Source organism: Erinaceus europaeus, chromosome 15 (assembly GCF_950295315.1).
Source record: "Erinaceus europaeus chromosome 15, mEriEur2.1, whole genome shotgun sequence".
Classification (NCBI taxonomy): Eukaryota; Metazoa; Chordata; class Mammalia; order Eulipotyphla; family Erinaceidae; genus Erinaceus; species Erinaceus europaeus.
In genome coordinates, this window is record NC_080176.1 from 32816261 (window position 1) to 32838066 (window position 21806).

Consider the following 21806-nt stretch of genomic DNA (forward strand, 5'->3'; position numbering starts at 1 on the left):
TCCTTGCTGCCATTTTGTCTTCCCCCCCTTTTTTATTGTATAGGACAGAGAAAATTGAGAGATGAAAGAGACAAGAGAAAGAGAGAGAAAAGGACCTATAGACCTGCTTCACCACTCATGAAGCATCTCTTCTGTTGGTGAGGAGTGAGGGCTCAAACCCAGGTTCTAGCATGTAGTAATATGTGTGTTTTAATGGGGTTCACCACCACCTGGCCCCAGAGGTTTTAGTTTTCCTCTATAAGGTTAATTATGAACATACTTTTGGTGACATGGCTCTTTTGGCTAATGTGTTCTGGGAGCATAACACAGAGGTAACACATTGCTAAGTGCTGTGTGGATCAGGTATAATTCTCTTTATTGTTACTTCTTTTGAGATCATCCCATATGTCTCTGTTGTTGTTTTCAGTGTCTCTCAATCTCTTTTTAAGCTCTTTCACCTCTTTCTTCGTTTTCTCTAACTCATCCTCTGTCTGACTAATTCTTTTTTCTGCTTCTGTTAGTCTGCTTTCCTTTGCCTCAGCTTCTTTCTTCATTACAGCTATTTCAGCTTTCAGTTCTCTAATTGCCTCAAGATAATCAGTATTTTCCTTGGGGGGTCTCAACTGTTGTTTCCCTAATACTGCCATTCCTTTCCTCCAATGTTGTTTTCATTTCTGTGATTAATAAGTTTATTATTGCTTGCATACTTTTCTTATCTATGGTTACTTCTGGCTGATTTGTAGTTTCTTCTGGGCTCTTGTCTTCATTCATTGGAGTAGCAGTTTTATTTGTTTTTGATCTACCCATTTTTTTTATTTATGTGTTTCTCTCTCTTTTTTTATGCTCTGTTGTTCCTCAGTTGTTGTGTCTTGAGTACAAGTAACACTGTACTAAATACCTTTATGACAATTGCACTCACCAACCTCCGGAATTACAGTAGCAACTGAAGTAAGTATTGAAGTAGTTTAATCATTACCAGTTAGCCAACAATTACTCCAGTCCATGAAAAAATAGTAACCAAATCCCAGTGAAGAAAGAGAAAAGAAAGAGAGAATAGACAGTTATGCAAATCTACTATCCACCGTATATTCTAGGTGGATAGAGGGGAAAGGGAACTAAAGCAGAGATACACACATAGAGAGTCCACTCTGAGTCAGATTTCTTCCCCAAAATAATTCACAAATTCAGAAAGGCAAAGAAGAAGGAAGAAGTGTATGACAAGATTAAAAAAAGAGAGAGAGAGAGAGAGACAAGAGAGAGAAAAGGGAGAAGATAAGAAAAAGAGTTGTAATTAAAGAGCAGTGCAAGGAACTTCCCAAATGTGTATCAGTGAATTCAAAAAAGCACCCTGTTTGGTGGTGTGGGGTATCCTGCTAGGAGCTGGTCCCCAGGGATTGATTATGGGGGGGGGGGGAAGGAGGTATGCTTGAAAATTAAAAGGAAGAAAAAAGAATTTTTTCCCTACTCTAATTCTTAACCCACATTAAGTTATAGTCACCTCCTTGGTGTCACTGATAGGACCCCTAAGCTGGCCTGCTAAAGGCAGAAAATCCTAATGTTTCCAGGAGATGTGTTCGGAGCTCAGTGGCTAGCAGCTTCTCAGTCCGCCATCTTCCGGGAAACGCCCCCCCTCCAGACTTTTTTAAAGGATTTCTCGAAAATGAAAACTAGCTCCAAGTCCTTTGATCCAATGAGAGCTATACTCAAGAAGTCTTTGGATCCGCCCTCAGGGTCGTGGTGGTCCCTGGAGACTCCCAAGAGAAAGCCCCCGAGCTATAGTGCTCCCTCCGGGTCCTCTGCCGGCCGCCCAGCAGCGCTCTGCAACCAGCGGAGGAGCCGCCTTCCCGGGAGGACAATGCCCGGCGCACCCGCCTTGCCCACCGCCGCCTGGGAAGTCTGGAGCAGCCCGCCCACTAGTCCGTGCCACCTTTACTTTAATTCTTAACCCAAATTAAATTATAGTCACCTCCTTGGTGTCACCGCTAGGACCCCTTATTGACTGGCCTGCTAAACGCAGAAAATCCTACCGTTTCCAGAAGATGTGATCAGAGCTCATGCTGCTAGCAGCTTCTCAGTCCACCATCTTCCTCCTCTTTATTGTTATAGATAAGAAATCACTCAGAGAAATGAGTTCTGTCTCCACAGTCACACAGGTCACACTTAACTTGATCCAAGTTGATCTAAGTTGAGCTCACAGCTCACACAGGCTCTTTCCACAGCCCTTACCTGTAGTATTAACTAAATAAGGGCAACCCCCAGAATCCTGAATATAATCAGACCACAGAACCACTGGAGGCAGACAGGGTCAACAGAGGGTCTACAAAAATAAAGAGTCTGAGGAAAAATGAGATAAAACAAACCAGCTGGATCTCTGCAAACAGATCCCTTTATTATTCCCAGTCCTGGGAATTTGGCTTCCACATGAGGCCTTGTCAGCCTTGGAGAGAGTAAACACATATTTTTTTCCATATGGGCAAGTGGTAGTGTTGGCTCAACACAGACCAGGCAAGAAGCAGGAGTGGAGGAACCTACCTCCTTCAAACTCTGTCTGGCAGTTCCCCGAGGTCTCGTTCAGGCTCTCCTCCTCATTGATGATGATGTTCTCAATGTCCTTCATGGTTAAGTGGTCACGGAAAGCATGATAGAGGATGTGCTTCAGCTCTTCTAGAGTTATCCTTTGCATGTCAAACTGTGGGGACAAAGAAGGTTGAGAGGGCTGGCTGCACACAGGTAGACCTCAGCTTTGGAGCACCTGTGAGAGCCCCTGGAAACTTGCCTAGATCTCCAGGGTGAGTCATCAGGTCCAGCTGAAAGTATGAAAAGTGTGAACTTGTAGGAACTTAGAAGTCAGTGAGTACACTGAACCCCCTCAGGTTGACTCTCCTGGAGAGGCAGTGCTACCTACTAGTTTGGTTTCCAGCCAGTCCTCTAATGTGCAGCCACACCACTACATCCCATGAGCTTAGGGGTTGTGTTAAATTTCAGATAATCCATGTCTCTGAAAAAAAAATATATGCCGACAAGTCAGTAAATCTCACCTTGCCTTAGAGCATGTGTCTCACTCTAATGGAACAAAGTGCTAGTTCAAAACCAGGTTTGTGAGAAAAAGCAGCTAAAGGGAAAGTAGAGCATCATCAGTTCTGTTTTTCCACACCTACAAGACACTGCACTTTCCTACTCCATCTATCTCAGGTGTGATTCTATCACTTGCTTAACCAAAATAGGAGTAAAAGTCACACATGCTATAGCCAACCAAAAGCATTAAGCACCAATATGTGGTTCCATCACATGTTCTTTTCCTCTCAACATGAGAATGGCTGGCCCTACATGGGAGCTGTTCCATCTGCCTGGATTCCAGCATGTGCTGGAATGAGAAGAGAAGGCCTGCAACTCTGCCATTAAAGAAGAAGAATGGAAACCAGGTTGTGAGTGGAGACTTCATGGATACTATAGCACAACTTGGTTTAAATAAAAAAAAATACAGGATATCAGGACAACAGGTGAGAGGCTACCATAACAAGAACTCCAATACATGCTACATTGGTTCTAGTGTTTCACTGAAAAGTGAGAAAACTGTTTGGAGGTTGAGAAGACAATGACACATGATTGCAGTAATAAAACATTTGGTGAATGAGACAAAAAGGCAGATCTAAACTTTGTGATTCTGGGCACAAAGTCTTTCTGTCAGAATATTGGCTGTAGCCTGGGGAGACAGAATAATGGTTATGTAAATGACTTTTATGCCTGAGGATTTGAGCTATCAGGTTCAATCCCCAGTAATACCATAAATAAATCAGAGCTAAACATACTCTAGGTAGAAAAAAGAAAGAGATAGACAGAAAGACAGCATAATGGTTGTAACTTGTGGCATCTGATCAACTACTGTAAGAAAAAGATGAGCTCATGGAAGGGGAGGTTGGCTTTCAGATCAACTAAAAGACAACTAAAATAAATGCCTGGTCATGCAGCATTGAAAGAAGCAGTTCTTATGTCTAACTAGGAAGAGATACAATTCAGAACTTCTTTAAGAAATCAAAGTAGGGCTGGCAGAATAGCTTACTTGGACAGTGTGCTGCATTGCCATATATGCGACCTAAGTTTGTGCCAGTTGCTACTGTGTTAATGGAGGCTTTGGTGCTCTGGTTTTTCTCCTCTTTTCTCTCCGTATCTATCTGAATATGTCAAAGAACTCAAAGATCTAAAAACCAGAATAAATCAAAGTGATCTCTAGAACAGTTTCAGAATATGCTAGGAGAGAAAAGTGACTGGTGAAAATCAGGGTGTGACAAGGAGAGGGAGCAGAGCAGGTGAGAATTCTACCACTGAACCACCAATGCCCTGGAGGGAGGGTGGTGCTTTATGTAAATGTAAAAGTGATTTATGTAAATAGACTGTAGCTTTGAGTGGGATCAAACCAATCCCATACAGGCATACCGGTGCTTGGTTAAGCAGAAGCCAGGGGGAGCTGGCATACTACCCAACAGGATACAAACTATCGTAAAGGTGAGTTACTCAGATCCTGTGAAGGATATATTTATCCGATGCTCTTGATTGAAGAGGAAAAGGAGAAAGTAAGAAAGGATGGGAAGCTGAGAATTATGCTTGGAACTGTGCATTCTCTTTCTGGCTTATCTCTCTTAACATGATTCATTCAACTCCGTCCAAGATGAGGTGAAGAAGGTGAATTCACCAGTTTTAGTAGCTGAGTAATATATATATTATAATATATATATATAGTAATATATATATCACAACATATCCAGCCACTCATCTGTTGTTGGACACCTGGGTTGCTTCCAGGTTTGTGCTATTACAAATTGTGCTGCTAAGAACATAGGTATACACAAATCTTTTTGGATGGGTGCATTTGGTTCTTTGGGATATATTCCCAGGAAAGGAATTGCAGAGTCATAGTACTTCTAGCCTTCTGAGAGTTCTCCAGACTGCTCTTCACAGCAGTTGGATCAACTGACATTCCCCCCAGCAGTGCAGGAGGGTTTCTAAATTCAATGTGACATATATTGAGATGGAGGAAGCCCAGGATGGCTTATGAACCCTTGGGGAGGCATCCTAGGAGGCTTTCTGGAAAGCAAGCATGCAGCCTAAGATTTAAACAAAAAGGGAGGTTAAGAACATAAAAACATATGAACAGAAATATACATGCACATCTGTGTTCATTTAAGACTAGTCACAGTGTTCAAACTACAGAAACAACCTGAATGACCAATGACAGATGAATGGATATATGAGATATGATATATCTATATACACACATGCAAAGGGAAATGGTGCCCCTCACCTATAAAACAAGATATAATTATGCTATATATGACAATATGGAAGAACCTTAAGGTTCATCATGCTAAGAGAAAGAAGTCAGGTAGAGAAAGACACATATGGCGTGATTCTACTAGTATGTATAAGATAAACAAGAACAGCAAACAAAACAAGTCAAAAGCAAACTCTTAGGTACAGAAAACAGGCCAGTGTCTAGCAGGAAGGAAGAGGGTAGCAAAGTAGGTGAAATGAGTGAAGGGGTCAAATGTATAGTCATTGGTGGAAACCTGACTTGATTCTGATAGTATTTACTGATGCAGCATCACAATGATATGCAGTTGAAATTAATTTTACTTAAGTCAAAACATAAAATTAATATAAAGATGAACTAAAATCATATATAAACTCAATTTATTGCATTATGAACATATTAGAAATGCATTTAAAAGAAAAGAGGGCTTGACAGGTGGGGAAGGGATGGCTTCTGGGAGAAGGCAGCACTGGAACAAAACTGTGCATATGAAGGCTGACTCTACAGAGGTCAGAGAGTGAGTGGTGGGCTGAGGTGAGAGCTAGTGGGTGGGTGCCTTTCCTTAAGGAAAGGCCTGGGTGTCAAAGTGAGATGCTGGGCTATTTTTCAGCTTGTTTTTGCCTTTTGTTTTTTTATGGTGGTTGGAGGAGGTAAATACAGCTAATAAAAGCTACCATTTCACATGTCCAATATTCACAGTGTTGTACAAGCAGGCCTTTTTTGTCATCTTCCCAAACTCCCAAATTGTACCTAATATCCCTTTGCCCTAGCCTCTGGCAGCTGTGAAACCAAACATGTGTTTGTCTGCGATTGAACTAATCGCAGGGTGTACCAGAACTACATTCTTTTAAAATACTGAACAACACTCCATTGTATGCCTACACCACATTTTTATGTATCCACTCAAAGATATTTGCAGTGCTGCCACCCTGTGGCTATAGTGAGTCATGCTGCTGTGAGCAGCAGTGTACACAGGTTCCTGCTTAACTGCAAAGCAACTGCCAAATCATACAGTCATTCTATGTTTGTTTCTTTATTTTTGAGAACTGGAACTCGACTTTATCTTCTGGATAAAATGGGATGTCATTAAAGGAGTTTCATCAGAGAAATGCCTTCTTCAAGTTTGAGCTTGAGAAAAATTACTCTTGGCTAGTACAAGTGGAAGGATGACCAGAACCAATAGGTTTAGAAATCCTTGGGGCCGTAGTGTCAGAGAGAATTTGAGAACCTTGGAGTGAGACTGACAGGGCATGATAAACCTTTTAAAAGCCTACATAATAAAATATTAAAAATAGCAGTGGGTCTTCTATTTGAAAACAATGAAGTTTTACATCAACATATCTATATATATCTTCTTTGTGTGGATTCTTTTGATAAATGTTTCTTCCCCACCCCAACCCCCCCTTTTTTTTTGCCTTCAGGGTTATCGCTGGGTTTCTGTGCCTGCACTATGGATCCACTGCTCCTGGAGGCCATCTTTTTTTCCATTGTTGTTGTTGCTGCTGTTGTTGTAGAGAGGAGGGGGCAGACGAGAGGGGAAGAGAAAGACATCTGCAGACCTGCTTTACTGCCTGTGAAGTGACCGCCCCCCCCACCCCCCCGCAGGGGCTCAAACTGGGATCTTTGTGTTGGTCCTTGTGCTTCCCACATGGGTCCTTGCCCATTGCACTATGTAGCTTAACAAGATGCACTGCCACCTGCCCCCTTCCTTTTTTGTTCTTAAACTTAATGCATTACCCAAAATACAAGCCTGAATCACAAAGAGGACAGAGATTAAAAAAAAAAAACACTACACCAGAAGGGACATTATAAACCACTGCAGTAGATTCACATGTACTAGTAGTAATATACTCCGTTATAAATAACTGCTTTAAACTTTCAACTGAAATATGGATTCATAAGATATTTCAGGGATTGGTACTAAAGATATAATTTCAATCTATATATCAAAGTGTTTATAATTTTAATATTACATACTACATACTCCACATACATATTATATATTAAATTTGCACAAATATTAAAAAAATATGACTTTCTGATATAAAGCCCAGCATATAATTTATTAGTGAAACATATGTTTCACTAATAAATTAAATCAATCCTATAATCAAGAAAAGTAAATTTTGCCCATCTTTCAAGTGAAATTAAGAATAAAGGTTTTCCCCACCTGCCCTCCACTGAAAGGTATGTGTTAGTATTATAAATGACATTGCAACTGGATTTTTTCTAACAAATACATATTTACCATTTTCATCAACCTTAAAATCTAGTTTCGTAAGAACAGAAAGAGAAAACACAAAGCAGAACTTGAACTGGATTTAGAGTATTGCACCAAAGTAAAGGACTTTGGGGGGAGGGAGGAGGTGGATTTCAGGGTAGAGGAGGACCTTGGTAGGGGGAGATGGTTAGAGAGTTTTGCAGAAAACTGAGAAATTTTACATATATACCAATAACTGTATTTACTGTTGACTGTAAACCATTAATCCCTCCAATAAAAATTTAAAAATTACCTTGATATACTTGCCTTCTGATCTAAGTACATTTTTATAAATTGTTATAAGAAGTGTTCAGTTGTATTGTTGTTAGTCTATCTCCTGCTTTCTCATCTTCAATCTTATGATTTCCCTATTTTTTTTTTTTGTGAGACTAGTTATGTAGTCATTCTAGTTTGGAAACCTATCAACTTAACAAACATACTTAAGCCATCATTTCTTATATACATAATCAATTTCAAGAAACTAATCTTAATTTTCTTATATGTAAGAAAAAAATACATGCCTGTAACTTTCTGCCTCTTAACCAACTTTGTAAGTTTAATTTGAAGTTTATTTTTGACATGTTGTCTACTATTTGCATATTATTCTAGAATAATACCTGGAGTCTATATTTAATTTTGTAGTGAAATTTACAATTGCCGCTGCTACTTTATTGTATTCTGTGCTCACTTTATTTTTGACTGTTTTATACCTGAGTACCTACTTTTTACACAAATATTTCCTGCAACACTTTTAAAAATACTTTGAAAGTAGAGTATTTGTGAACATTACATTTTATGAGTTCTTATAATCTAGTAATGCCCCCCTTCTCCCACCATAGATAATTTAGTTTGGTATAAAATTATAGAATCATAGAAATGTTACTTCAAATACCTAATTAAATATTTTCATCTCCTTATTTAATATGTGTGTGGGGGGGTGCAGGGTGAGAAGAGGGGGATGAAGGGAGTAGTAATTTCATTATCATTGAAATTAAAATAATATTTTTCCATGCTATGGTAAGATGGATGTTCTTGCTACATCTTGCCTGGAGTTTTGTGAGGGGGCTTTTACATTTTTACATCAACATCAATTTCTGCCTCCCAACTACTTTGCTGACTGTCTAGACTCCTTCCTCTGGAACAATTTTATTCCTTAGTTAGATTTCTATGTGTTGCTTTAATATTTTATTTTTTATCTAGTAACTTTTGTCTCTTTGTTTTAGATATTTTTTCTTTTTTAAAAAATTTCTTTATTGGGGGATTGATATTTTTCAGTTGACAGTAGTTTGTACATGCATAACCTTTCTTAGTTTTCCATTTCTTTGTTTTCTATTTTAAGTTGCTTTTATTATTTATTTTCCACTGTTAATTTTGCTTCTACAATCTCTGGTGAAAATTTTAATTATGCAATGACATTTGGGCTTCTCCCAAACCCTTATTATGCTACCCTAGTCTCCTTATACCCCAAACTGTTAGGTTGATACTTAAAAAGTTCTAAATCTCTTATATCCCTTTCAAATTCCAAAGCATTAAAGAACATCAAAAAGTAAACCTATAGGGCTAGCAATGGATTCAATCTTAAGAGAGTTATGCTCATGTGGAGAATATCACAAGGCTAGAAATGGACCTTCCTTATGACCCAGCAGTTCCTCTCCTAGGGATATATCTTGAGTCAAACATACCCATCCAAAAAGATCATAGCGGCTTAATTTGTAATAAACAAAACCTGGAAGCATCCCAGGTGTCCAACAACAGACAAGTGGCTGGCAAAATTGTGATAAATATATACAACGAAGTACTACTCAGCTATTAAGAATAATGAATTCCACCAGGCATGGAATGTCAACCCTTCAGCTCCAACACTTCAGTGAGATGAGACTGTTCCTAGCTCATAGGACTCCTCAATCCCATATTGGGTGGTGCACCTCCTAACACAGCCATAGAAACTACATATAGAACAGGGCTCATGAGACATAACACGTTACCCATAAGTTAGGTACACCTTAAGCAAAAGTGCACAATAGTGACCCAAAACAGCAAGCAAGTAGAAAGACCTAAAAAAAAAAAAAATACACCATAAGGGGAGACCACCTGGTACTACATTAAGACAGGACTGGAACTACTTTGGGAACCCACCAAATCATCAGAGCATCCAGAGACCACCTCTAGCTCTACCCAGTTGAGAAACTTCTCTAAAGAACAAGGAATATCAAAGATTACCTGAGACTGCAACAAGACTAGACTGGGACTACTTTGGGAATCCACCAAGACACCAATGTATAAAAACACTAAGTGGCTCCTGGACAGAGAGGAGCTAAGGAGAAATTCCTGGGGCTAAAGCCTGTATCTACTCCAGAGTGGCTGATAACAGGCTGGCAGTTTAACCATTGAAAAGTCATCTCCAGTCTGTTTTAGTAACAAAAAGACTGCTGAAGGGAGGAGAGGACTCCCCTAAGATTCACCAAATGTAACTGTGAGTCTTCATTTACTACAGCCCCCAGAGGCTAGAGCAGCAGGAGGGAGGCTCTGTGCTGACATCTAGGAACAGAGAACTGACCAGGAAACTCAGGAGAAGATCTATACTCTGGCGGTCTAGCGGTGGGGCTGAATAGTGGGACATAATTTCCTCAGAACCAACAGACTATAAACAGGACTTGTTTAGAAACTCACAGGGCCCAGCAGTGTTGTCTAGCTTGGCAGAGAAGCTGACTTGAGTCTGGAGCTTTGGGTCCTTGTAGTGTGGGGGTCTCTTTGCATAATCACTGTGCTATCTCTCCCCCACCCTCTTTTAATCTCTTGGTCAGGAGTGAGTGATTAAGATAAGAAGCCAATTATAGTTTAAAAACCCTGAGGCTCCCATAACCTACAGGGAAGAAAAAGAACAAAAGAGGCTTTAATAGCCACTGAGTTCCAGCTCAGGGATTGAGGTAACATTGAGACAACTGTTAATTTCCTACAACTGTGAATTCTTTAAGTACCTTACTTAGACACAAGTCAATCCAGGCAAGAGTGATCCCTGCACTGTACTGAGAGAAGGACCTCATAATACACTATAATAATGGCTAAACCAAGGGGAAACATTGGAGAAATGAACCAGGATAACAGTCCAGCTAAAAGCTCCCCAAAGGTAGGGCTTTTTAAATTTTTAACAAAATAATGAAGTCAACATCCAAACACTAGTTAAGGAATTAGTCGCAGGAGTGAGGAACAAGTTTGCAAGAATTGCCATCAGAAATGCAGAAACAACAAATGAGACTCTGAAAGAAAGCACTAGCTATTTCGAGGTAATTAGAGAGCTGAAAACTGAAAGAGCTGAGCTAAGAGTACAACTAGCTGAACAGATAATACAGTATCAGAACAGGGTAACAAAGTAGATGAACTGCAGAAAACAGTAGAGAGGAGAGAGAATAGAATAAATGAGGCAGAAAACAGAATTAGCAAGATTCAGGATAAATTAGAGAAAACTAAGAAAGAAGAGATCACAAAAAGAGATTAAGAGACTAAAAAAACAACAGAGACATATGGGATGACTTCAAAAGAACTATTCTAGCCCTTTGTTTCATGATTAGTCAACAATTTGTCTGGCTTTATATGTTAACTCTTTATTCAGCCACCAAGTTCCAGATGCTAACATGATGGCAACCAGACTTCCCTGGGCAGACAACCAGACCAATGTGTCCTAGAGCCCTGCTTCCCCAGAACCCTGCCCCACTAGGGAAAGAGAGAGACAGGCTGGAAGTATGCATCGGCCTACCAATGCCCACGTTCAGCGGGGAAGCAATTACAGAAGCCAGATCTTCTACCTTCTGCACCCCATAATGACCCTGGGTCAATACTCCCAGAGGGTATCAGGGTATGGGATAGGATACAAAGTTCTGGTGGTGGGAATTGTGTGGAGTTGTATCCCTCTTATCCTATGGTTTTTGTCAATGTTGCCTTTTTATAAATTAAAATTAAAATAAAAAAGAACTAATATATGCATTATAGGCCTACCAGAGGAAGAAAGAGAAGAAGGGAAAGAAAGTAGGTCATAATAGGTCATAATAGATGAGAACTTGCCTATTCTAGACAACATAAAAGACATAAAGTTTCAAGAAACCCAGAGGGTCCCAAACAGAATTTACCCAGACTCAAAGACACCAAGAGGCTTTTGGCCTGAAAAGGAAGTCAGAGAAGGAGGAGGAATTGGTGGTTCTTCAAGCAGGGATACAGAGCAGCAGCAGCTGTGTTTCTCTCCTCCTGCTCCTGGGACAACTTGGAATTTCAAAGGAGGTGGGATCGCAACAAGGCAGGGCTAGAATGACTTCAAACCCACCAAATTATTGGTGAGTGCAAACACTTGTGGCTCCTGGACAGAAAGGAGCCTAAGGAGACACTGAGCAGCTGGTAACACTCAGGCAGTTTACTAGTTGAGACACCACCTCCAGTCTGCTTTAGGAACAAAAAGACTGCTGAAGGTAGAAGAGGAGTCCCCTAGGACTCATCAAATGAAACTGTGAGTCTCCATGGTTACTACCCTCAGTGGCTCCAGCAGCAGGGACAAGGCCCTGTGCTCACATTAGGAAACAGAGAACTGACCAGGAATCTCAAGAGAAGAGCTACACCTCAATGGCCTAGCAGTGGGGCTATATAGTGGGAGCCTTTCCACATGGTTCTCCTGATGAGGACATCATAATTGCCTCAGAAATTACTGACTATAAACAGGATTTGTTTAGAAACTCACAAGGCCCAGCAGTGATGCCTAGCTTGGCAGAGAAGCTGAATTTAGCCCAGAGCTTTGGATCCTTTGGGTGTAAGAGTACCTTACCTAGACACAAATCAATCCAGGCAAAAGTGATCAGTAATTTGAAAAGTACTGAGAGAGGGACCTCATAACATACTATATAGAATGTTTAAACCAACAAGAAGAAATATTGGAGAAATGAATTAGGACAGGAGTCCAGATAAAAGCCCCTCAAAGGTTGAACCACAAAATCATGAGGTCAACATCCAAATGCAGGAACTATTTCACAGGAGTGAGCAAAGAGTTTGAAAGAATTGTCATCATAAATACAGAAACAAAAAATGAGACTCTGGAAGAAAACACTATCTCAAGGTTATAAGAGAGCTGAAAGCTGAAATAGCTTATAGAATGTATTTGGGATTTTGATAAGAACTGCAGTGAATTTGTAAATTCTTAACTGTTTCTTTTTCTAATTCCTTCATACTTGAGATCTCTCTTTCCAAATGACTGCCAGGAGAACATAGGCCACCAGGCCACCCCCATTCCCTCACTAGGACAGTCCACTCTCTCAGATTCTCTGAGCACATGCTGGGACAGGGCTTCACAGGTTGGTTCTATTCATGAAAACACAGAGAATGAAATTACTAAGGGCCAGTTTGAACAAGATCAACCCCTCTTTCCACACACTGTTCAGAGGTTACTCACTTCTGAATGTCTCAGGATATACAGATTTGGACAGGGAGGAGCCTAAGGAGAGACTGAGCAGCTAGTCATAGTCCAGCAGTTTACCAGTTAGGCACCACCTCCAGACTGTTTTAACAACAAAAAGACTGCTGAAGGGAGGAGAGGACTCCCCTAAGACTCACCAACTGTGTGTTTCCACTGCTACTGCCCTCAGAAGCAGGAGCAGCAGGGGGAAGGCCCTGTGCACAAGGATCCCAATGTTTATGTCTTGTCTATCTTTGTAGTTGGATGTTAGCATGAGAATATCTGGTTTTCTTGGGATGTGCCTCTGAAGCCTCATCTGAGGTGAATTCTTTTTTATGATGGGTTCACCTCCTTCCTTGCTTTTTCATTGTCATCATCACAGCTGTGATTGGCTCTTCCAGGAAAACAGTCCAAACAAGTCCTAATTTTTTTTTCCTCCATTGTTATTGCTGGGCTCAGTGTCTGCACCATCAATCCACCGCTCCTGGAGGCCATTTTTCCCCCTTTTGTTGCCCTTGTTGTTGTAACTCCGTTGTGGTTATTATTATTACCATTGTTAATGTTGTTCGTTGTTGGATAGGACAGAGAGAAATGGAGAGAGGAGGGCGAGATAGAGAGGGGCGAGAGAGGAGGGAGAGATAGAAAGACAGACACCTGCAGACCTGCTTCACCACCTGTGAAGCGACTCCCCTGCAGGTGGAGAGCCAGGGGCTCGAACCGGGATCCTTACGCTAGTCCTTGCGCTTTGCGCCATGTGTGCTTAACCCACTGCACCACCGTCCGACCCCCAACAAGTCCTGGGCCTTGCTTAAGCATAATTTCACCACAATCATATATATATATTTATATATAGATATATATAGATATATATAGATATATATATAGATATATATAGATGTATATATAGATATATATAGATATATAGATATAGATATAGAGAGAAGTGATATAGATGGAGAGAGATATATAGACAGACAGACCACAGCATAAGTGCTTCCCCATGTGTTGCTGGAGCTTGAGTCTGCATATTCTCGTGGCATGGCAGGTACCCTGACAGGTGAACTGTCTCTCTGGCCACGCAGTTAATCTTACTTGAATCTTGTATAATGATTCAAATAGAGATGCTACAAGACACAACTTGAGCTCTAAGTACATACTCCATTCCTTCTAGGAAATGCTAGCTAATGGAGAACTAGTCTCTTGAATATAAGTCTGGTTTCAAGCATTAGAATATCTACAAACAGACAAATAACAAATGGAAAAATGATTTAGTCATTTTAAATAGGAACAAATTAAAGTAAGGTTTGGAAGAAATGGAACAAATTCCCAAAATATCTTGTTATCAGTTTGATAAATAAGATGCCAGTGTTCTTAAGGAACACATTAGAATAACTAATTAAAGTTTCTAAGATGATGGAAAGGGATTAATATTAAATGTACTAGAGCAAGGGAAGGAATACTTTAACATATGAATTGATGAGAAGAAGTGCAAATGAAGGAAACCTAAGTAAACAGAAATAATGGTGAAACACACTCATTGCCCATGTATATACCCAAAGCTGGAAAATAGCATCATATAGTAAAATCTGTTTTGACTTAAGGATTGATGGAAACATTGGAAACATTACACATTGTAACAGGAGACAAAACACTGCTGAGTTTGACTTTCCAGTGTATTTACTATTTAGCACATTTGATATTTAGCTCCACAAAGTTCCTGTCTCTTTATGGTCCTTTTATAATCTTCTGGTTCTAGCACTTTCTTCCAATATTAGACCCTAGAACATAAGTTTAGCAGCATCACTGGGGAAATGTTAGAAATGAGGAAGGCTGGGGACATGGCATAATGGCTATGCAAAAATACATTCATGTTGTGGACCAAGTGGTGGTGTACTTGGTTGAGTGCACATGTTACATTGTGTAAGGAACCCCCCCCCCATCCCCACCTAGGAGGAAAGCTTCGTGAGTGGTGAAGCAGGGCTGCAGGTGTCTGTCTCTCTCCCTTTCTATCTTCCCCTTCTTCTCAATTTCTGGATGTCTCTATCCAATAAATAAATAAAGCTACTAATAATAGGAAAGAAATTAACAACCCCATATTTATAATTAAAAAAGGAAAGAAAAAGACATTCATACTTGAAGTACTAGAGGTTTCAGATACAATACTCAGCACCACCATAAGCAAGAGCTGAGAGCAGGAAATAAATAAATACATAAATATTTAAAAAAAAACAGCAACACATATGATCCTTTGTAGAAATGGAGAGACTGTGAATGAGCCAGCACCCAGCATCTGGGCAATTCTGATTCTACACTTTTAGTGGTTTTCATGCTGAATGATATCAACACCTTCCTCCTGAATCCCAACTGCTTCTTGAATAATGACACCACACACAAGAAGGATGAATCTCTAGCTTGCAATAGGCATTGAGGACATGCCAAAAATCACTGTGAGACGAGTCCCACTTCTCATGGGAGCATCAAGGCCTGGAGAAGCTAAAATCCATCAAATAGTTGTTGTTGTTTTTTTGTTTGTTTGCTTGTTTTGCAATTTTCTTCATCTTATCTTTATCTTTATCTTACAGAGATTGGACAAACTCTTGGGAGATGTGGCTGGAATTATAACCAGATAGATCCAGCTTATTCTCGATAGCATGAGTAGACAAGACAGTTTTGAATGTAATGACATCAATTTCTCATGAAGAAGGAATGGTTTTCAGTTGCCAGATGAATGGAAACAGCACTAAGCATAGTTCCTTGGGAAGCTGTATTAGTGAAGGTTCTCCAGAGAAGCAGAACAAAGAGAGGGTGTGTGTGTGTGTGTGTGTGTGTGTGTGTGTGTGTGTGTGTGTGTGTGTGTATGTATTATGTTTAATTCTATGGAATTGGTTAATATAATTAAGAAGACTCATGAGACCAATGTTTGCAAGCTGGAGCTGCTGGAGCTGCTGGAGCCCCAGGAGAACTGATGATGTAGTTGTAGTCTGAAGGCTCCAGATAAAGGCAGACTTGTAATTGTTGGAGTTTATGTTCTTAGATCAGTGGGAAAAGTTCTCTCTTACTCACTTTTTTTCTCTTGGACTTTCAACTGTGGTAGGATAGTCGACTGTACTAGATCTACTGATTCAAATGTTAATCTCATCTCAAACACCCTCAGAGACACATTTAGAGTTATACTGAAGAAAAAAAAATTGGCACATGAACTTAACTTTCACAGAAGTAGATCCAGTTTACAGTATGACAGAAAGTATAAGAAAGCAACTTGGGAGAGTAGAAGAATACTTTAAGAATTCATAGCAAGGACTGCAAAAGCTGAATAAGGGCAAGAGACTGGCATAATCTAAGGATGACTCCTTGGTCAATATCAGGCCACCCCATAAGCTAGGGCCCTAGTCAGGGAGTCCTGAGATTCCCAAACAGAAATGATGGGTCTAGACCTCAAATAAATCCCTCTCTCCATTATCTCTATCAGAAACAACAAAACAGACCCTTTTGTGGGCCCCATAGGACCCTGCCCTCAACATGGATCAACAACAGTAGAGAATATTCCATCCTCTGAAGGGAGGATGGACAACATATTCTATGTTCCACCTGAGGAAGATGGGTCTTGATATTGGGGCAGCTTGGACCATTTCTACTCATGACCACAGAATGTGAGCTCAGATCTACAGGGATGCAGAGGTCACATAGGCTCCTAAGCTGAATATATGCCCCAGATCAGGTCAAATTGATGGGGTTTACAGTCAACAATATCTATACATATTTCCCATATTTGGGAGCTATTCTCTTCCCTGATCCAGCTTTCTGGTCCTTTTTCCAGTCATGACATCATCTGCCCAGACAATAAGTAGGATCCACCTGCATACAGGATGTCAGGCTCAGGAAAAAAAAAAACAAACTAGTATAGCCACTGCCTCTTTGGAATATAACTAAAATAGGACTACTAACTATCTACAGAACGGAGACGCCCCCCCCCCCCCCGGCCCAAACTCTTCATCTGAACTACTCCAGCCTTTGGGTTCATGATTAGTCAACAGTTTATTTGGCTCTATGTGTTAACTCTTTTTTCAGCCACCAGGTTCCAGATGCTAACATGATGCCAACCGGACTTCATGGACAGACAACCCTACCAATATGTCCTGGAGCCCTGCTTCCCCAGAGCCCTGCCCCACTAGGGAAACAGAGAGACAGGTTGGGAGTGTGGATTGACCTGTCAACACCCATGTTCAGCAGGGAAGCAATTCAGAAGGCAGACCCTGGGTCCATACTCCCAGAGGGATAAAGAATAGGAAAACTATCAAGAGAGGGGGTGGGATAGGGAGTTCTGGTGGTGGGAATTGTGTGGAGTTGTACCCCTCTTATCCTATGGTTTTGTCAGTGTTTCCTTTTTTTTATATTTATTTATTTCCTTTTTGTTGCCCTTTTTTATTGTTGTTGTAGTTAGTGATGTTGTCGTTGTTGGATAGGACACAGAGAAATGGAGAGAGGAGGGGAAGACAGAGAGGGGGAGAGAAAGACAGACACCTGCAGACCTGCTTCACCACTTGTGAAGTGACTCCCCTGAAGGTGGGGAGCTGGGGACTCGAACTAGGATCCTCACACAGGCCCTTGCGCTTTGCGCAACATGTGCTTAAGCAGCTGTGCTACTGTCTGACTCCCAGTGTTTCCTTTTCATAAATAGAAATAAAAAAAATCACATAAGTATTCAAAATTGGGAGGGGCTGAGTGGCTGATTCACTCTTTGTTAATCACCAGTCAAGGGATTCAGGATCATTTTTACAAGAGAAATTGCTTAATGTGAAGTTAGACATATTCAATTATTAGGGAAAGAAAAGAAACTATGGCTTTGAAGTACAACTAGCACAAAACCTCTGCATTCTTTGCTACATTTCAATATTACATTGTAATTCCAAATAATGCTAAACTATTGTGACAAGAGGAAGATATTGTAAAAACCTGAGTGTTTTTAGTCTCTGTATAAAGGACTACTAGTGGCCAGCTATGATTGAGAACAATTATCATTCTAAATATAAACACAGTTTAAACTCATATTTTATGCTAGATAGTCACAGGCATCAGTTAGATAAAAGTAAGCACTCTAGTTATCAAAGTATGGTTTGTGGGTCAGTAGCAGCAGACACATCACCTGAGCACTTAGTTGTATACCAGACCTATGCAATTTCAATGGATGCAGACTCTTTCAACTGATGCTTTTCAAAAGTCTTCCTGGGGCTTTTTCTTTTCTTTTTTTTCTTCCTTTCTTTCTTTCCTTCTTTCTTTCTTTCTTTTTCTTTGCTAATAAATAGCATTACTGCTTTATAGATACTTGATAGTTTCTGAGGCTGGATTTTGATGCCACATATAGCCTTCCTTATTTCCTATCTTAACTAAGCTTTTTCTGTCAGTCTCCCTATCAATTCTATGCACCACACCACATTGTTATAATGAATTTATTTTATTCACATTAGCTTTATGAGCCAGAGTTGTTTCTGTATCTGGCATTAAGCATCCTGATTATACAGACAGTTAATACAGTGATGTTGGTTTCTCTCTTATTATTTTTTGCCTTTGCTACTTCTTCATATTGATGTTTTTATTTAGAGTCAAATATGTTAAATTTATTAAAATAGTCATACAGATAAACATACACACCCTTACCTATATATAAGAGAAGTTTTTTTTAAAAGACTTGTTATGTTTAATTTTCCATTTCTGTCCTCTATCTCTGTAGTTCCTTAAATATACATTAATGTCCATATGAAAAATGTATAAACTATTTTTATATTTGGACAGGATCTTAGTACATGCATGTGTGGTATAAACTATAGAACTTTCAAAGCTGGAGCATAGAGATCATACTACTTAAATGCAACAGCTTTCTCCATTTTAAAAAAATTCAGAAATTAGCATAGAGCATTAAGTGAAAAATAATCAGTACAAAGGAAATGAGCTAAATAATCATAGGTGGGCAACAAGTAAAATATTTATGTATATATATTTTCTAGAATCTGTGGCTATAGAGTATTAGAATTTTGAAGCATACTCATTTCTTGTCTTCATACCCCTGACACCGTCAAAACAAATGCCACAGTGCTTAGAGTTTAAGAAAAAATATAAGGAGCTCATAAGGAATTTGTGCAATGAGAATTCAGTCTGCCAATTAGAGGCAAATGGTGAGACTGAAGTTGCTGACTGGTGCTGTGACTCTTCCATCTGATGAGAGCTGCCAATGTGGTAACTTCAGTAGGTTAAATTAACCCTCCTCCAAATCACTCAGGATGTCTGTATCCATCTACCCCTTCAATCTTGTTTCTAGTCAACTTGCTGTCTCACCAATCCCTCTCCCTGCCCTACCCTGCAGTCTGGGAGGTGGTAGCCCATACTGGCTTCAGATCAAAGGCTGAGGCTGGAGTAGTGCAGATGAAGAGTTGGAGGGGTCTCTGTTTTCTAAATAGCTAGTAGGCATATTTTAGTTATATTCCAAAAGGCCTGTGGTCATATACTAGTTTTTTTTTTTCCCCTTGAGCCTCAAATCTGATATGCAGGTGGATCTTAGTTATTGTCTGGGGAGATGATGTCATGGCTAGAAAAAGGACCAGAAAGATGGGTCAGGGAAGAAAGTAGCTCCCAAATATGGGAAAGCTGTATAAATATTGTTGATTTGATGTGATCTGGGGCCCATATTTACCTTAGGAGCCCATGTGACCTCTGCACCCCTGTAAATATGAGCTCACAGTCTGTGGTCATGAGTACAAGCTGCCCCAATATCAGGACCTATCTTCTTCAGGTAGTAGATAGAGTATGTTGTCCAGCCTTCTATGCAACATTATCAGAGGATGAAACATTATCTATCACTGTTGATCCATGTTGAGGGTAAGGTCCTATGGGGGCTCACAAAGGGGTCTGTTTTTGTTGTTCCTGATAGAGATAATCGGTAACAATGGAGAGAGGGATTTATTTGAGGTCTAGGCCCATCATGTCTGTTTGGGAATCTCAGTGATTATTTATGATTCCATTGATTCATTCCCGGAAGTTACTGTCAGTGCACTCAGGCAAGCAAGAGATAGCAAAGAAATTCATACTGAAAAGGTAGTTAAACTATTATTATTGTATACATATGATATATGATAGCATGCCTAGAGAGCCCCACAGACTGTGCCACAAATTACTAGAAATCATCAATAAATTCAGCAAAGTAACAATACAAAATGAATACACATAAACATGTGGTGTTCCTAAACACAAATGATAAAACAAAGAAACATGAGGTATTCTTGTTTACACCCCCAAAGGTAAGGTATCTTGGGGAGAATCTACTAAAGGTGGGAAAGGAACTTTACAAATATATAGGATATTATTAGAAACAGAGGGTTATATAAAGAAATAAACGATTGCCTCTTACGGGTCAAGGATTGAAGAATAAACATTATTACAGTGGCCAACTTTCCCAAAAGCAACCTATAGATTCAGTACAATCCTCATAAAAGTACCAAAGATATCCTTTTCAAGGAAATTGATCAACTTATCTGAAAACTTCATGTGGAACCACCAAAAACCAACAATAGGCAAGCACTGCTGAGAAAGAAAACTAAGGAAGTTTCATGCATACTAACCTCAGTTTCTACTACAAAGCAACAGTATTAAAACCAGCAAAGTATTGAAATAAAAATAGGCATTCATTAATGGAAAAGAATAAAGTCAAGAAATAAACCCCTGCATATACAGACACCTGGTGGGTACTCCAATATAGTATCTTGGGGTAGGAAAGTGATCATTGTTCCATGGGTTAGGCTTTCTGCTTTGCTGTACACACTGCTGAGTTTTCTTAGAACTGAAGAAAAGAATCCCAAACCCAAGTGGTCATTGATTGCTATGCTGTAGGCATAAAAGGCAGTAGGAAGTGAAAAACGAATGAGGGGTGGGTATGGGCTTTATTTCTTAAAAATCAGAATACTCTAAGGGAAATATAGCAAAATGTTGCCATCTATTAATCTGTCATTTGTTAATTATTTTCATATTTGTCCATATGTTTGAAGTAATTCAAACATTAAACTGAAGATTAATTTTCAAGGAAAAAAGACTGAAAGACAAAATGTTATTCCTTTTGAATAGGACTGTTTCCCCTTCTATCCTTATTTCCTATAATTTCAAACTAATTATATCATCTTTGCTACTTATGATTATGAAAAAATCCCACTATATAAAGTCTTCAAACTAAACAACTGAGATATAAGAGTGTGCTGATTAGCATGGCAAATGACAAAGCATAAAACGTGCTGAACCTTCATGCATTTGTGCTTTGCTCATAATTAGTGCACAATTATGTTGGAACTTGTACATATGGTGAAGAAAGAGCTGCTAATCAGTATCAGGTGGCATTCCATCTTATTTTACATCAGAAGTCACAGTTTCCTCTGGGCTGGGGATATTGTCCCTAGATGTTTGGTTCCTCCTTCCATTCCAGGGTTTCTTAAGCCTGGCTAATAACCCTCACCTGTTGAAAGAGTGATTCAGCAATATAAATGCAAACAAAACTGCAGGGGGAGTCTCAATCTACTTAGGAGAATAAACTGTTTAATAGCTGTTAGCTCATTAAGTGTGGAAATGTAAATATTGTAGCTAATTAAATACAGTCTTACTTATTCATTTTAGCAAGATACAGCCAAGCATCAATTACAGAATAAAATTTTAATGAATAAAGGAGATTAAAAAATACTCTGTATTTGCTAACATTAACTGCCCTCTGTTTTCAATTCCTGTGAATTACTACCAAGCCTCATTACCCCATCCTGTAGGACTCTATCTTCATGTACTCCAGGCCTGCACCCACA

The 21806-nt window shown here is 39.6% G+C and overlaps 1 protein-coding gene across 3 annotated transcripts in view; it reads right to left on the reverse strand.

Moving 5' to 3' along the window:
- The window catches only part of CALN1 (calneuron 1), a 692151-nt gene that overhangs the window by 39823 nt on the left and 630522 nt on the right, over positions 1 to 21806 (reverse strand). For all 3 annotated transcript variants that reach the window (XM_007523654.3, XM_007523655.3, XM_007523656.3), the window contains one exon: positions 2512 to 2668. In XM_007523654.3, the coding sequence (XP_007523716.1) occupies positions 2512 to 2668 (157 nt within the window). The remainder of the gene's footprint in view (positions 1 to 2511; positions 2669 to 21806) is intronic.